We start from the raw sequence: 17,430 nt of genomic DNA, 5'->3' as shown, positions 1-17,430 counted from the left end.
TTCGAGCCTTTAGATCTTTTACCGAGAATTTAAAAGCTGACGCCGAACAAATGCCACAAATATCACCATACTAGCGCCAACCGTTACATTAACTCGTTCAAATTCAAATCCCAGATACTGACATATATCGCGACACCCACTTGACTGTTGCATTCATCTACAATTTTCAGTAGCTCGTAGCCGTAGCACTTCTTAGAATCGAAATAATGTTCTTCGTGCGTACAACCCATGAAAAATAAGAGACTGAGCTTATAAAAAGCTTTGTTTTGATTTGATTCGTGTTTTGTGGGCTAAAATAAACATCATGAATCGTAAAAGAAATTAAATTCAAATCGCGCGCGAGAAGACTCGGTTCCAATAACTTTGAGTAGAGACCGGCGTCGGTAGTCCGCGGCCGTGAGTCGAGGTCGACGCTGCGGAGCGGAGAGTCAGTGAGAAGTGGAGTACGGGTGGTGGCGCGACTCGCAGTGACGCTGTTGTGTGCAGATGAGCCCCACGCCGCAGCCGCGCGTCGCACCTGGGGACGCCGGCGCAGGCTCGCGCGACCTCGCCTCGCAGGTGCCGCCGCATGCGTCGCGCTCGCGCACTAGCATAGCGTAGGAGTAGGGGCTTAGCCCGCGTTCGTTCGTCTCGGTGTTAGTGCATCCTGTGTGTGCCCGCACCCGCCTGCACGCGCCCCCGTGTGCCCCACCCGCGAGACCTCCGTCTGCCGCCCCTTGCGCTCTTCCGGGCGCGCCTGGCTCTCTTCCTACTATCTCGTGTTTCTCGCTTGTTTTCTAGATCTTGCAGAATCTTCAAAAAAAGCGCACGGAACGGAGGGGACGCCTCAGCTCCGACGTTGCCAAAAAGAAGGGTCACACCAAAAGCAATCTGATCTTCAAGGTAACCAGGGTCGGCACGAGCCGGCGCGCATGTGCTCGTTCGCCCGCTTAGCATGCTGCCGGCACCGCCGGGCGTCCTATAGACCGCTGCGTACGCTTGGCTTCCTCTCTTTCTTTGGCGTTTCTGTACTGCCCCTGTTCAGCCGGCGGCCGCGCGGATTCGCGGGCAGACGCGCGCGGGGAGAGTCTCGCGACCGCGCGGCGGCCGCGGCCGCGCGACACTCCACCGCGTCGCCCTCCACGCATGCTCGCTCGACAAATCGTTTCACGCGTTCATACTTAATTTCTCACTACTTACGAATCCATCGGTAGAGAATCATGCGATGCTTGACCTCGAGCGTCCTTGTCGCGCGCAATCCGCACGGCTTCCTTTAGAGACGAAACGTCTCCTCCCGGTCCAATACTAATCTCTTTCGTTTTTTTCGCAGTTCCTCAACATGGCCTCGGTGTTTATGCGGATATTCAACCTGATCTGCATGATGTTGCTAATCGGGCACTGGTCCGGTTGTCTTCAATTCCTCGTTCCTATGCTGCAAGGATTCCCTCCTAACTCCTGGGTTGCCATAAATGAACTACAGGTCGGTATTTTATTCTTGTGGTGCCAGAATAGAATAGCACCACAATTTTTTTGAATCGCAACTTGAATGAATTCAGGAGATTAACAGCAGCTAGCAGTCGAGAAATTCCTGCGGTAACATGCAAATAAGGTCTGATATTCAGCAGCGGATTGCAAAAGATTGTTATGATAATCATCATTGTTTAGTTTGGTACAAGCAACTACATATTTGCATGCTCAAAGCCATTGTAGAGAAAGCCATTTTGTGTTCTTGTAATCGTCCCTTATTTGAGATAGAAAATAGTACTGTTGCGATGTTTTCAATTTGCTAATTTGACGTGGTTACAGGAGGCCTTTTGGTTGGAGCAGTACTCGTGGGCGCTGTTCAAGGCGATGTCACACATGCTGTGCATCGGTTACGGCCGCTTTCCGCCGCAGTCGCTCACCGACATGTGGCTCACGATGCTCTCCATGATATCGGGTGCCACGTGCTACGCTCTGTTCCTTGGACACGCCACCAACCTCATCCAGTCCCTAGATTCTTCCCGCAGACAATATCGAGAAAAGGTAATTTAAAGTCCTGGATCATGTTGTTACGTTTCTAAATAACGCGTCGGATTTTCTACCAAGAAGTTTCTCGTGATTTTCAAGTTACGAAATGATTACTATTATTAAATACTTATAACATTAATAAAATACGAGATGATACTGAAAAACTAACAATTAACAACGCTTTTATGACGAATGGGTTTGGTTTATGAAAAGAATAGTATTTGAAGCACTTAGGGTGATTTCTTATACGACCCCATTACTTATTAAGTATTCTGCTTATAATAATGCCGCATCCACAACTTCTTGGTGGACACTCTGCTTGAACGTCTTCCATCCTGTGCTCTATTATGGAATCGCAAACCGTTATGAACACCTAGTTCTAATACTATTGAGTGTGAGAACTTGTCAATGTAAAATTGTAGATGATTTTTTGACCTCAAGTCACTTTTAATAATATTTAATATCTAACATTTTGCATTTATAAGCATGATCCATCCAGTGTGTCCACTAAAGCCAATCATTGCCTGTTTCAGAGATTAGACGTGAGTATAGAGTGAATGTGTGTACGTGTGTCGTTGTTGTACAGATATAAAATAAAGTTTGGACGTTTTACAACTGCACAGTATTTGGTTTAATTTACTGGGAAACACCAAACACTGCCGATAGTATATATTATAGAGCAACTATTTAGGTACCTGAAACTTGTCACAAATTCTAACGGTTTATAAATATTTTAGGCATTATCATATTCACGTTATCGTGATCATCATTATTTGTCTATACTAACTCACATATCACTCAATAACAACTAGGGACCATCCCAAAAATCTGGTGTTCATAACAGTTTACTTTCCATCCCACTAACATTTTTATGGATATGGAGCCATCGACGTTTACTTGAAAGAAAGTATATAATATTGTTTTATTTTCGGAATCAGATGTTTTCGGAGGCTCAATTGGGTAATTTTCTAACAGCCCTTGATTGTGGAGAGCATGGTTTGATTCGCTTTTTAATGTAAGCTTTGTCTTTGGGTCATTTCTAGTTCTAATGGTTCCGCCTCTGTCACGACATTAATAATCTTTTGTTTGTTGCCTGATTGGCGTCACGCTCTGGATGAAACTAGGAAGCTTTGGGACCGTTGATTTCTTTACAAAATATTGATTGGACTCTTAAAAATTCCAGGTGAAACAAGTAGAAGAGTACATGGCATACCGCAAGCTGCCGCGGGAGATGCGGCAACGGATCACAGAATACTTCGAGCACCGGTACCAGGGCAAGTTCTTCGACGAGGAGGTGATTCTCGGCGAGCTCAGCGAGAAGCTTCGAGAAGACGTCATCAACTACAACTGCCGATCGCTCGTCGCCTCCGTACCGTTCTTCGCAAATGCCGACTCCAACTTCGTTTCAGACGTTGTTACCAAGTTACGATATGAAGTCTTCCAGCCAGGTTCTGAAATTATATATTATACTTCTTACTACTTCTTATTACTTACACTCTTACCTTTCTCCTGATGTTTTAACTTTAGTCTTGCGTGTATTCTCGGGTGATGTTCTTTTTTACTTCCTATTTTCATCTCTAATTCATTCTTGTAGTTCGCCTTCCTCTTTATATTTTTCACTCTGTTATAACTCTTCAAATTATTTATTTCTTAATGTATTTGAAACTAAATTCATGTTTCTTCTGTTCAGGCGATATCATCATTAAAGAAGGAACCATCGGTAACAAAATGTACTTCATTCAAGAAGGCATCGTGGATATCGTTATGGCGAACGGGGAAGTAGCGACTAGCCTGTCAGACGGGTCCTACTTCGGCGAGATCTGTCTACTGACAAACGCGAGACGAGTCGCCTCCGTCCGCGCCGAAACCTACTGCAACCTGTTCTCGCTGTCCGTAGACCACTTCAACGCGGTACTCGACCAATATCCGCTGATGCGGCGTACCATGGAGAGCGTCGCCGCCGAGCGGCTCAACAAGATCGGCAAGAACCCGAACCTGGTGGCGCACCGGGAAGACGACACGACGTCGGAAGGCAACACGATCAACGCGGTGGTGAACGCGCTGGCGGCCGAGGCGGAGCACGTGAGCCTGTCTGACGACAGCGTGGCGCGGCTGTCGGAGCGCTCGCTGGGGCTGGCGCTGCAGCCGCTGCAGGCCGCTTCGTGCCGCATGGCGGGGGTGGCGCTGCCGGGGCTTGGCGTGGCGGCGGCGCTGCCGCGGCCCAAATCCGAGCACGACTTCAGCTCGGCGGCGCCCGCGCTCGCCGGCGGCGCTGCCTTCCACAAGTCGGATGCCGGCATCGCGCCCTGACGTCGCACCCTGTGCTAGGCCGCGCCGCGCGGCCGGCCCTCGATAGCAATACTAGGCTTAGTGCGAAGCGCGCGCCGCCTCGCTAGTTGTAGCGTAGACACGTATCATAGCTGCGACTTCGCCGGGCGCGCACGCACCGCGCCGCCCGCTGAATCTCATTTTGTGATCTTATACTTAATTCTCCTGTGTTATAATTTAGGTTAAATTTTATATCATTGACGCTGTGAGGAATCGAATACGCGACGTATCTCGATTGTATAGATATACCTGTTATATATTGAAGAATGATACTATTGAATCTTTATAGAGATACCTTGCCATAAAAAAAGAAAAAAATAATTATATAGACTAGACTGAAAATGTAAAGATATCACTATTTTATGCTTTGTTGGCGTATGTCCTCTATTGTTGATGCGGAATATTCGATCGTAGATACTACGAACGTTCGAGATGTATTAAATAAACGTTCCTGAAACACGATTCGGACGTGTTATATTGAAGTTGTTTATAATGTTGTATAAAAGTTGGATCGTGTAAGGCGTACCTAGAGCGGGCGCGCGCGGCCTCAGGCGACCAACTCGGCGGCCGCGCGCGCCCCGGACTGCACAAGCGACGCACAACTGGAGAGCCTCACGCGCGATTCCAATAGCACGCGGTTGCTTTCTTCATTTTAATTATAAGTAGTCATATCTACCGGTATTTGACATAATTAGCGCAAACAATTCAATTCTCTCGGTTTCCTAAGTAGAGGTGAACAGTAGCGCTTCGAATCTTTTGAGAGTTTCTTTGTAAATATTGTAATGTCGAGGATTCGCGTTAGCGCGATTTGTTTCGTCGAAGTGTTAGGCCTCGTCCGGCGGGCGCTGACGCGGGGCCGGGCAGCGTATCGTTATGAGTGCCTCGACCAGTCGATGTACAGTTCCCACCCTATTGAACTTTGTTTTCTTACTAGTAGCAGCGTAGTGATTGCACATTGTTGCCCGCCCCACGCCGGCGCCGCGCGGACCGCGGAGGCAACGGGCGTTCGTTCGAGCGGTCCAGTCAATTAAGCGAGACGGACGACACGTCTCAGTTCTTGATGCACTAAACACTTCATACCTTGTTTTAATTGTAGGTGAAAAATAATTTATTGTCGATAGCGATCATTTCGTAGGAGTAAGTAGGCCGGAACGTTAACAAATTCGGACGAATTACGTTTTGTGATAGCGCAGCACGCGCCAGCTCTGTGGGACTGTGGTTGCTGTGTTGCTTGGTCAGTTGGTGTGTTGTGACGTCACTGGCGAGCACGCGAGCGACGTCGCGGCCCCGCAGCGCGGACGGCGCCGGCGCAGTCAGCGGCGCGAGCTCGGCGGCGGCCGTAGTCCTACTCTACGAGTAACTACGCATGTGTACACGCTTCTTCGTCTTCTTTCTATTTTCTATGGTTTTCTCAAAAGTCAAACGGAGTATCTAACGCGACAACTGTTCAAGAGTTCGACATTGCGGGATCATCTGCAGCTTCATAACTTTTTTACACCGCTAAACATTTTTTAATGAATTTCGATGAGCTGCTGTATAAAAGTTAGATATTTGAACGAGTATTGTACGCTATAACTCTTGAAAAGTGGTCGTGTTTAGACCTTTTGCTGTAAGAAGTTTAGTCGGTTGCGTTAGAAAATGTTTGCGAATCGCTTCGTGGTTGTATTGAGGTGTGCACTAGTGTAAATGAAGCGACATATCCAAGCGAGTGCCTCCCGCCGAGACCGCCGCCGACACACTCTTGGCACGATCATCGTTGACTAATTCTTATAGTGTCATGACAATTTGTAAAGATGGTTTTGCAAATGTTGACTTTTTAGCCAAAATATAGTTAATGAACGACGAACCAATATGCAGTAGCTTATTCGTAGGACGCAGCCTAGTTCTCAGTTTTGGCGACTAACACCAATAGATACTTTATACTCGTAAGATATTTATACAAATTGAATCTTAGCAGAGTGACTATCTGTCAATTTATCTACAAAGAGAAAATATAAACTGCGTTTTAATTCCCAGAAGCATTTATTTACCATTGTTTTATCTAACATTACTGCTTTTTGTAAATTATATAAATTTTATAGAAGAGATCTATTTTTAATGAAGTTGATCTACTGGATGTAAGTGAAAATCATATATGAAACGAGTTTTATTTTAGATCTGGACTGTTATTTATTACATAATTATACTGATTTCTGGTATCTATTTTCACCAAAAGTGCTCATCGCTGTCAAAAAAAATTAGAGAAAATGCATTAAAGAATGAAGAAAACTGTATAGTTGTTTTTATAACTTAACCCTGCTAACATTGAATATCGCTCTCTATACCTTCCTTTAACGACTGGAGATGTATGAACCAAGTTCATGCTCTCCAAATACACTACAAAAGGTGACAAGTATACTCTTCTTCGGGTATTAAAGAGGCTCGGACGACCAAAGTCCAAGAGTAAAAGCGTGACTTAAGTGAGAGTGTAGAAAAACCATTCAAGACTGAACTGCTTATCATTCCGATAGTAACATATCCTCCCCAGCCATAGAGCAACCCGAACCTCCGTGGGCCGGAGTCACCATCATGATGAACTAAGGTTATAGGCTAGACTAGTCTGTCACCTGTCACCATACGATTCATTATATTATTATCCCTCTTAAGTAGGAGTTCATTTACCAACCAACCAACAAGCTTTCTACTGGTGGCATGACTTGTGGCTCTGTCCACCCCGATAAGGATTATGACTTGTGTCTGTCATTGCAATAGCTATGTCAATTAAACAGAGTAAAGGAATTACTACTGCCATCTATCTCTTAGAAATATCTTCTTAGTAAATTCAACGCCATCTAGGGTCGAGTAGGAATATTTTCTCCTTAAGTGTCAAAAGTAAATTATCAGTCATGTAAACTGCGGCAAATCATAGCTTAGAGGAACAGGAACGTGTATAATCGTTACTTCATTTTGACAAATTGTCAAAACCCGGAACTGTAAAAATAAAATGCACTTGTCACCTTTTGTCAGCCTTTTGTAGTGTATATGGAGAGCATGGACATGTTCATGTACTCATGAAACGATTAATGTTTGCTTGTGCTGTTACGTATCAAATGTATAAAGAAACGCTCTTGTGACGAATAACTATTCAGATAAAAAGTTACAAATAGTGTAAACCTTCATCATGTCTACGAGACGAGCTCGAATAAAGGCGGTAGCTGCACTTCCACCGAGGAGAAAAAATCTCGAAAATGCTGATGGAAAAAGCAAGCAGAATGGTTCCAAAGACACTGTCGAGAAGGCCCTGAAAAGCCCGAAAACACCCATAAGTCATATTGCGAAAATTGATGAAAAAGGTTCGCCTAAAGTGAAAAATAATACCACACGGACTCCTCCAGCACTTGTACCTATAAATTCAGTGTTAAAGACTGTACCTGATAAAGTGCCTTCACCTATAATCGTAGTACCCACTTTAGAAGTAGGTAATAGTGTAAATACACCTAGGTCAGAGAAAGTCCCTGTAATAACATCAGTATCTGGTGTTAAGAGTGTTTTCGCGTCACCTCCTCCGAGAAACAGTCCCGATAGAAGACGAATAGCCTCACCTGGTATCCCACCATCCCCTAAACCTGTATATAGTAATGAAAATGTCCAAAAACCAGCCTTTCACCAAATACCAACTGCTCAAGACGACAGCACCAAGAACACAACATCAAATACAAGTCAGTATAATGAAAAAGTCAATGCCACTCCACATAGAGAAAAGAAAAATGACATACCTGATGGTGAGTTATCTTTTTACCTTAAAAATAATTTACATGTCCATAAGTCCCTTGTCAGAGTCAATATCAGGGCTGTTGCACAAACTATAGGAATAAAAATAAAATAAATTTATTGCCAGTAACAGTTTACATTTTTCTCTACGAACCAATTAAATATAATAGGAATACGGACAAAACTAAATGACTCTGCTTTTGTTGTAATAGAATCAAGCTTTGGTACCATCCAGCACTGGTTTTCAGCCTACCTGGGATATTATGTGGAAGTAATCGTCAATGAGGACTATAGGACATCAAGTTTCCATCATCTCAGTTTTTTTTATAGCTGATTTCTGGTAATGGTTGCCTGGAAGAAATTGCTTCAGAGCAATCAGGCTGCCCATTTGTACTGTTGCTGTTCTATAATTGTTTGTATGTTTTGTTTATGTACAATAAAGTATATTTGATTTGATGTTGAATAGATAAGCTAACTAATTGTTGAGATTAGCAAAGCAGGCTCAAGAAGTTACTTAATTAAACATACCGTTCACACTACTCCCTATTAAATTAATAATAATAAATAAATTAAATATTAATAAAATAACATTAATTAATAAATAATTATTTTTTATTATTTAATCAATTATCATTTTATTACTCATATTAAATAAATACTGATAATTGGTATTAATAATATGTAATGTTTTATCCCCTATTGCATCAACAACCAGTGCAGATGGCAGATGCAATCTATAAATACCTAATAAGTAAAAACATCATTACCCCTAGACTATAGCGTCCCGAGTGTACCCGAGAGCCTGACAGATGAAACAGTGATGGATGGTATAGTCCCACTACAAACCACCAAGAGTGCTCCGAAGCCCATAGACTTGTTGAAGAACGAGATCATCTCCGAGTGTGCTGAAGTATCATTTGACCCAATCGTGCCTTTGCCATCACCAAGTAAAGTTCGGCCTAAGCTTCGACCTGCACCAAGACTTGCTCCACATAGAAGAAATAGTATTCAGGTGAATATAAAATATGTTTTATATATAAAAAAATACTTAAACTAATCTCAGCTGAGACTGCCCTCAAGATCATGCTTAAGTCCCTGTTTTTATATAAGAACTGTCACATTGATATGATCTTGAGGGCAGTCTCGACGCTGAGATTAGTTTATTAATACCACCCTTAGTCTGTATCAATCAAGCAAGCAAGTGCTAAATTCATTGAAATTATAAAATATTAAAAATATATTGAAAAATAAACAATTACACATCTTAATATCTAACCCCTCTGCATAATAAATAAAAATAGCCTATATTCACCAACATTATTACATAGCTTTACTTTATTACTTAATTATTTATATGTTTAATTATATGTCGGGCTGTCCTAGGACATAGGCCTCCTCCTTATTGCGCCACATCTGTCTGTCGCCTGTTGACCTTCTCCAACCATGTGGTAGATCGTCTTCCCCCCTTTTGTTTAGTCTCCCTTTTCGCCTTTTACCGTCTCTAGGCTACCATTCTGTGATGTCTTTAGTCCACTTTTTTATTCTAGACCTCATCATGTCATCATTCTAGTCATCATCCTTATTGTTTTCGTCACATCTGCGACTTTTGTTACGTCTCTTATTTTCGACAGGGTCCACTTGTCTCGCAGTTTTACACTCGGCATATTCCTTTCCATCCCGTTCTGACAGACTTTAAAGTTTACTGCTTTAAGTTAACCCCTCTGCATACAAAGAATAAATTCACTTTCATACATCTTAAAGCTGTATTTTTGTATTAATATTCTTAATCATATAATCTAAATATGGACGTGTTTGTGTTACTTCATTTGTGTAATTACATAATCAAGGTTTAACAAACAGTCTATATATGTCTCACTACTCAATCAACATGCAATTGTCTTTATCACTTGTTCAAATATTACAAATACGGTCACGAGCATTAATATGTATACACTTTGGTACCATGTCATATTAACTTTTTTGACAAACTGAACTGTAAGTCTCACTAAATGTCAAATATGTTAGTGCGACAGAGTCCTAAAGTGGGTACATTATATTGCTCATGACTGTACATGTTGAGCAAGACAAATAAGTTGCATTGTACCAAACCATCCGCTTGTTTTAAATTGAAGTTGCTACATTTTTGGTAATCATTTTTATTGGTATTACATGTAATAAAAAATAATATAATCATTTTAAAACTAAAACCCGACTACGCATAAATTTGTTTGTCTACTAGAGGGAGCCACATTGAATTCAGTGTCACGTCACATAGCCTATAACCACCGGACATTCAAGACCCTTCTAGTGACACCTCACTTGTCATATTCTGATTAGATCACATTTACATACATAATAATTTACATACATGCTAAGCGATCGAACACAAACCTTCCTTTTTTCTTCGCCGTAGTAAAAAGTGTACTATAGGTACTTATTTTTCATTTGTACAGGACTTGCACATGCTTAAGAATAACTCGCGAAGAAAAAAAGGTTCGAAGAATTATGGCTGAACCCACAGCTCTTAAGTTTTTTTCTTTTTAAAGTAGTCCTATAACTTTTAAGCATACATTCCAGGGCAGTGCGAGCGAGTCAGAGGATGAGAGCCGACGCGCGTTGCTCCACAGCGGCGCAGCGACTCCTGCGCCGCCGCGACAGCGCCACGACTCTCACACCTCGCATAGCACCTTGCACTCCTCCGTACCTAATAGGCGAGTACATTTTCTAAGCAAGATTTTTACTATACCGAACGAGACAGCCGAACCTGTAAACCTGTTTCGGCGGAGAAGAAAAAGACAGGTATAACTTAAAAGAGAATCAGGAGGTGTCTGCAGGAGTTAGGGCCATTATAGTTCATGTGCCAAACATTCATCATTCATTAATTTTTTTGCAGGGAGGTGCACCGCAATAGGAACGACTCTGTTTGTTCCAGTGTCAGCCAGATAGCGACACATCTACCCACAGCCACATCGCCGGTCAAGGAGAAACATTTCTCTAAGTATGTCCACCTCCTTACTTTACGAAAAAGCTGGCCAGCCTGGACTGGAAGCGAATAAAAACGCATTGGGAATGGATTGTATCCTAACTTGATGGATCAGTGGCTATGCCCAGCCCGTTAGGGATTATTAGTATGAGAACATAAGCTCACGACTTTTTGATTGGGAAAGTCAGAACCAAGTACCCACACCTCACGGAGCTTTCTGTTAAACCTGTGGCGGACCCAACTAGTTGGCCAGCTAGTTCCGCCCACATGCAACAGATGGCGCCACATTCAATAATGCAGTCTTCAACCAGTCGTGGAACGCGATATCGAAGTTTACACAGCAAGACGCATATATACAACTTCCAACACAACACCGTTGAATCATCGATCCCTAGTCACACTACCAACATGTGGCTAGCGGAGTACTATGCTCTGTTTGGTACCCCGAAAACATCCTTTGGCGGCAGCACACCCTCGCCGCCAAAACCAACAAATGAATAATTTATCATTAATTTCAGGACCCGCCGTCAAGATATGAGTCGCCGCACGTGGTGGCGACGGAAGGAAGTTAAACGGAACGCCCTCACCATGTACGACCTGATATTCTACAATCCCACCACCAATCCAATCATGTAAGTTCACAACTCATTTGTCAAATATGAAGGATAACAGAGGTCTGGGGGGGATAAAAAGGCAACGTCGAAGCAATTCATCTGAAAAAGCAATATTGCTATTTGACATCTTTATTCAGTAGGTAACACTGATATTTTTTAATTTTGTAAGTATTTATCAAATGTAAAGATGGAAGGTAACAGAGGTCTGTACAGTCATGAGCAATATCATGTAGCCACTTTAGAACTATATCGCACTATCATATTTGACATTGGATGAGACTTACGATTTAATTTGTCAAAAAAGTTAATATGACATGGTTTCAAAGTGTATACACATTAGTGCTCGTGACCGTACACCGCCAACTGCAGAGCATGGGCTTCCTCATAAAAGGGGGTACGTAGCATACTCCACCACGCCCTACTGCGGGTTGGAGATATACCCAGATATAAATCAATTCAGAAAATTCTGTTTTCTAAAGTTAACCCGACCGGGATCCAACCTTGGACCTCTGGTACTCCCCCGGTTTCGCCACGTGTATCCTCTTTCACTTGTCTACTTTATAAATAAAAAGTAGTTTCAAGTTTTTAGTTACATGATTTTGAGCTGTTCAGAAACTTTTAACATAACATAAACAGCCTATATGTCCCACTGCTGGGTACTGGCTTCCCTCAATCAATCGGAGGGGGTATGGGGGTTCCACCACGCTGCCCCACTGCCGGTTGGTGGAGAAACAGAAACTTTTATTATACTTTATGACTGAAAATCTATCAAACTTCTTTTTAAATATTCCAGTCCAGACCAAGACGAAATCAACGCAAAAGAAGCTAATGCAAAAGAGGAAGCGGAAAGGAACGCCAAGCCTCCGCCGAGCGAAGAGAAGGGGGACGACCCGCCCGCTGCCGCGCCCGTGCCGCAGATCAAACTCGGGCCGAACGGCGAGATCATACTCGATGAGAGTAGCTTGGTAAGTCTCATGTAATACGGATTTTTTTTTATAACACTCACCATGGTATATTATATTATTGTTTTTTGCCACTAACATAGTATGTATGTAAGTTCTTATACTGTTACTAACAATTATGGACACATGGTCTGAAATAAAGTTATTGATTTGATTTGGTATAAGTAGACCAGGTATGCTCAATCCTATGACAAGCCGGCATTGCCCTTTGATGACGTAAGCGCTACCACTGTGTTACCATTAAATTGGTATCTCCAACATTCCAAGGACGTCAATTTTATAATTTTAAATTAAGTGTAAAATATCCGTATCCGCGGATATCCGAGATAAAAGAAAAATCCGTATCCGTGTCCGGTACTTTTCACGCAGATCTTTTACGGATCTTTTTCAGGTGATTAAGTAGAATTATTAAATAAAAAAACTATAACTAAATTGCATTCAGATTGTTTTACCATAACCAAAACAAAAGTACTACCCGCGCAATGCAAGTTAAAACGTGTCTTGCCTTGCCTGATATTGCGACGAGCGAAGATGTCAACTATCGTTTCAAGGTCGCGGGTGCCGACACCAATCGAATAATATCGAAGAAAATAAAGATCCGGATCCGTATCCGCGGATCTTTACACTAAATATCCGTATTCAGATCCGTATTCGCGGATATAAATTTTTAACGATCCAGCACATCACTAGTATAAACATATTATTATAATGCTGTGCACTGGCACAGCATTCAACCACGGGGTTCACTGCACATAATTTATCTATGTTATTTTATATTCCATACCTTAATAATTCAACTCTAAGCTTGTTACTAAACTTCTAAAGACTATTATGATCTGGGAGGTTAAAAAGGCCACATCTATGCAATTCATCTAAACAAACACTTTTGTAAGTTCCAATAATGCAATTTGACATGTGCGCAAATGTCAAATTGCAATATTGGTTTTTATAATATGAATTGCTTTTTAACTCCTCTGTTGTCGAAATATCCAACGCGCGTAAGGGACTTTGTCTAGATTTATAATGGCCCCGATTCCTGGAGACACCGCCTAATTTTATTTTAAGTTATATCCGTCATTTTCATATCCGTCGAAAAGGAAAGGGACGGATGATTCACAGCTCTTAATTTTAGGAAGAATGAGTAAATGAATGTGTCGGGTTATTGACTGATGTAAAATTTTTAGACGGTTGGTTTAGATTTGTGCTTAAAATTGACGTGTGTTCCATAAATTTTATGCTTGTCGATTACCCGTCCCTTTCCTTTTCGGCGGATAAGAAAATGACAGATATAACTTAAAATAAAATTAGATGGTATTTACAGGAATTAGCACCAATGCCTTCAATAAATAAATATTTTAACTTGATTTTTTTTCTACTTTCAGGTGATAAAACAATCGGACGCGAACCGCAAAGTGTCGTCGGTGGTCCGCGAGGGCTCGTGGGCGGGCGCGGGCGGCGGGCGCTACACGCGGGCGGCGCGCACGGCCGAGTGGAGCGCGGCGGAGACGGTGCGCTTCTATCGCGCGCTCGGGGCCATCGGGACGGACTTCTCCTTGATGGCGCCGCTGTTCCCCGACCGCACGCGCCGCGACCTCTACTTGAAGGTATAATAGGGCAGATGACTGGGTGAATGGTATTAACCCCTAAAGGAACACTGACTGCTTCATCATCATCATTATCCCATCTGCCCTATACAGGGTGTTAGTGACACCATACCGAAAATATGAGGGATTATTTGGACCATGATTCCGAGTTGATATCAAGTGGAATTTTCCATCGCAAAATAGTTAAAAATACTAAAATTTTAATTAATTTTTCAACGGAAAATCAACTGCCGAGTCATCACCACAAGTAGTGTCACTAACACCCTGTATAGACAGGGTAGATGGGATAATAATGATGAAGCAGTCATCTGCGCAGGAATACTTTTAGTGCATAGGCGGGTGTGCAACAAGTGAATTGTAGCATAAGGCGGCGATCACAATAGATCTTACAGGTCGCAGTAAAAAATTGAAAATATTTTTTATTTTTCAGTTCAAAAAAGAAGAACGTCTCAACGGCGGGCAAGTGGACAAAGCATTACGCTCTGCCACCGCTTGGGACGTGAGCAGACTTCAAGAGGAGTTCGCTAAAGAAAGAGAGGACGCCGCGAAGCGCGCGGAGACCGCCAGGCAACGCTTGCTGGAGGGTAAGAAGGCCGAACGGGAGAGGATCCGAGCTGTAAGGGAAATGCGGATAAGGACTAGTAAGTATTTTACGTAACAATCTATACTAATCATCATCTGTTTATTCCGGAGGTCTCTTGGGACGAGTACACCCCTAGCAGATTTCGATGTCATCTCGTCCTTACGTCATAAATGATAAGGGTATTAAAAAAAAAAACTGGAACTTGGTCCCAGTTTTGGACGAGGACTAGTCGCTTCTGTGCCTTCCTGTGCACGTCACGGCATAGTACTCTACATACAAACAATACACAGCTTAAATATCTATCTACCTTGATTGGTTGGTCCTCTGTCGGATGGTGGAGAATCACCCAATTTGTCAGTTCATAAAAACTCGCGTCCTTTTTGATCCGACTGGGAATGGAACCCGAAACTTCTTGGTTTGATGGTCTATCTCCAATGCAATTATGTACCGAAAATTATCTTTCTTATTACAGGTAGAGGCGCCAAAGCCATTGAAACGTCTGCTTATCGCAACTCCGGCAACGTTGAGATGACGGCAGACGATATCGTGGAACGCGCGTTGAGTACCCGCGCGGCCGTGAAGAAATCAAAGATAGACAAACTGAAGAAACCCAAGCTGCCCAGTGACGGCGACTCCGGGAAGCAGCTGCCGCCGCCGTCGCCTTACGCCACGCTCACTTTAATAGGCAATAAAACTCCACAACACAACAAGTCTGACTCGGGCAGCATGGCCACCATATCCAGATTAGAACCACCGCAAATATCTCAAACCAAACAGGTCTGCTTGAACGAAGTCGCTGGAGTACCTTCCAACATAGAGAACGGTTCATTGGTCGTGCTAAGGGTCAACGACCCCGCATCGCCTTCGAAGACGATTCTCCAAACGTATATAGCTCACGGTGCCGAGAAGTTGACACCAATAGCGTTGCCGCCTATGTTCTTGAACTCTGTCGTGGGGTATATGAAGAAAGGGACGCCTAAGAGTACGAGGTCGACGACCTCTTCACCTCAGCTGACGTCACCCAGTAGCGTAGCCAGTCACGACAGTAGATCGACCACCCCTAGTGTTATACAGGTCAATCCGAGCCCTGCCAAGAGGCAAAGACACAGTTCATATTCCATAACACCTCTTTAGAAAGAAAAAAATGTGCTTCTATGCTGGACTGGAGGCGAATAAAAACAATAGAATGCGTTTAGCTGTTAGTCTTCCCGGACATGTCGTCAAAACCGACTGAGGAATTTTGACCATTCTACCATGATGGACCATTATTATGGGCGATTCGCTGATCATGTCCACCCTGGGACTTTCTAACAAATGTGATTGTAATTGTCTTCTGTGGGTGTACCCACCCTATTAGGGAATAAGGGCGTGACTCTGTCTGAATGTACCTATGTATGTAATTTATTATAAGTTATTACTCATATTCTTGTTAATATTTTAGGTAGATTGTTAATATTTTAAGGTTTTTTTTTTCATAGCAGAATTATATTTACCCTTTCAAGTAAAAGCTGTGCTACAATAGTATTAAGAACCAACTCGCCATGCGGAGCTATAATGGCTGCCATTATGCAACATATGTAAATTCTAAATATCAAAATTATATTACGAAAAAATTACTTAGCTGTTCTTATGACAGCTGATCTCACTAGGCATATAAACATCCATATTATTGTCACTAAATGTACTTGATCAAAATTAGTGAAGACTAAGGGCTTGTTCAGATAGAATGCGGTCACGCGTTGTATCGGAATTTAACCGCACAATAATCCGTAGAGTACAACTTGAACAAAAATGGCGGTCGTTCATTCGGGTGGTGTTCCTGGTTGTCATGGTTACGCGCTGCCCCTCGCGACCCCCATACCGCACTTCGATTGAGACCCAATAATTTGTCACTGCGCATGGTCATACTGGAACTTATACACGGATTATACATAGACATACCCCACACTGCAGGCAACGTAACTTACACAGAACGCTTGAACGTGTAACCGCTTTCTGGAATAACACGTTAATGATACTGCAAACAGGGGGGTTAAAAGGTCACATATAAGCAATTCACTAAAAAAAGCAATATTGCCATTTGACATTGTTTGCATCGCGCACTTACTTTTATATGCGCAAATGTCAAATTGCCATGTTTTTTAGATGAATTGCTTCAATGTGACCTTCTTAACCCCCCAGAAACGATATTTTTTTAAAGGTAGGGGCTACGCAGGCCTTATTCATGCATTATATCACAGCGACCTGTGTCTTTAAGTTACAGTAAATATGGCAGCTGCTAATCGACGTGGCACGCGATCAACAAAACCCTGTTAAAAATCACAGGCAAATCTAATGATTCAATATACAAATAAAAAGAATCACACTGCACCGTGTGTCCGTTTCAGCTAGCCCTGTATTGCATTTTTAGTTACCTTTATATATTATGTTTTTTATCACAAGTACACATAATTTTATGAAATGTATTTTACTTTAATGTATGAATGAATTATGAATATAAACTAGGAGGAGAATTGCTTTTATTTATCTAACCCCTAATAGACAATAATGTTGCTCCTTCAGCGAGCATTCAGCAAACAGCCTCTGTGGTCGAGTGGTTAAAGCGTTAGGTTCACGA

At 42.5% G+C, this 17,430-nt stretch overlaps 2 protein-coding genes across 10 annotated transcripts in view; both read left to right on the top strand.

Moving 5' to 3' along the window:
* LOC126374669 (potassium/sodium hyperpolarization-activated cyclic nucleotide-gated channel 2) overlaps positions 1-6,588 on the top strand; it is a 317,872-nt gene extending 311,284 nt beyond the window's left edge. For 7 of the 9 annotated variants that reach the window (XM_050021372.1, XM_050021371.1, XM_050021380.1 and 4 more), the window contains 5 exons: positions 781-882; positions 1,310-1,459; positions 1,786-2,004; positions 3,173-3,437; positions 3,680-6,588. In XM_050021372.1, the coding sequence (XP_049877329.1) occupies positions 781-882; positions 1,310-1,459; positions 1,786-2,004; positions 3,173-3,437; positions 3,680-4,299 (1,356 nt within the window). In that variant the 3' untranslated portion in view covers positions 4,300-6,588. The remainder of the gene's footprint in view (positions 1-780; positions 883-1,309; positions 1,460-1,785; positions 2,005-3,172; positions 3,438-3,679) is intronic. The other 2 variants (XM_050021374.1, XM_050021373.1) reach the window with 1 other exon arrangement.
* A 744-nt stretch (positions 6,589-7,332) lies between these two features.
* On the top strand, positions 7,333-16,849 carry LOC126374668 (uncharacterized). The gene is made up of 9 exons (XM_050021370.1): positions 7,333-8,078; positions 8,841-9,079; positions 10,645-10,778; positions 10,961-11,065; positions 11,569-11,682; positions 12,458-12,629; positions 14,009-14,230; positions 14,661-14,871; positions 15,286-16,849. Exons 1-9 carry the CDS (start codon positions 7,478-7,480, stop codon positions 15,945-15,947), a joined length of 2,460 nt encoding a protein of 819 aa, XP_049877327.1. The 5' UTR covers positions 7,333-7,477; the 3' UTR covers positions 15,948-16,849.
* The last annotated feature ends 581 nt before the right edge of the window (positions 16,850-17,430 follow it).

Source organism: Pectinophora gossypiella, chromosome 17 (genome assembly GCF_024362695.1).
Source record: "Pectinophora gossypiella chromosome 17, ilPecGoss1.1, whole genome shotgun sequence".
In the NCBI taxonomy this organism is placed as follows: domain Eukaryota; kingdom Metazoa; phylum Arthropoda; class Insecta; order Lepidoptera; family Gelechiidae; genus Pectinophora; species Pectinophora gossypiella.
The sequence above is the reverse complement of the archived record's forward strand: the minus strand, read 5'-3'. Positions and strand labels throughout refer to the sequence as shown.

Bases quoted from the DNA above. Each gene is read 5' to 3' on its own strand.
- LOC126374668 (XM_050021370.1), top strand. From the start codon at position 7,478: ATGTCTACGAGACGAGCTCGAATAAAGGCGGTAGCTGCACTTCCACCG. The intron at 11,066-11,568 runs GTATGTCCACCT...CATTAATTTCAG, and splicing joins AAGGAGAAACATTTCTCTAA to GACCCGCCGTCAAGATATGA. The intron at 11,683-12,457 runs GTAAGTTCACAA...TAAATATTCCAG, and splicing joins CCCACCACCAATCCAATCAT to TCCAGACCAAGACGAAATCA.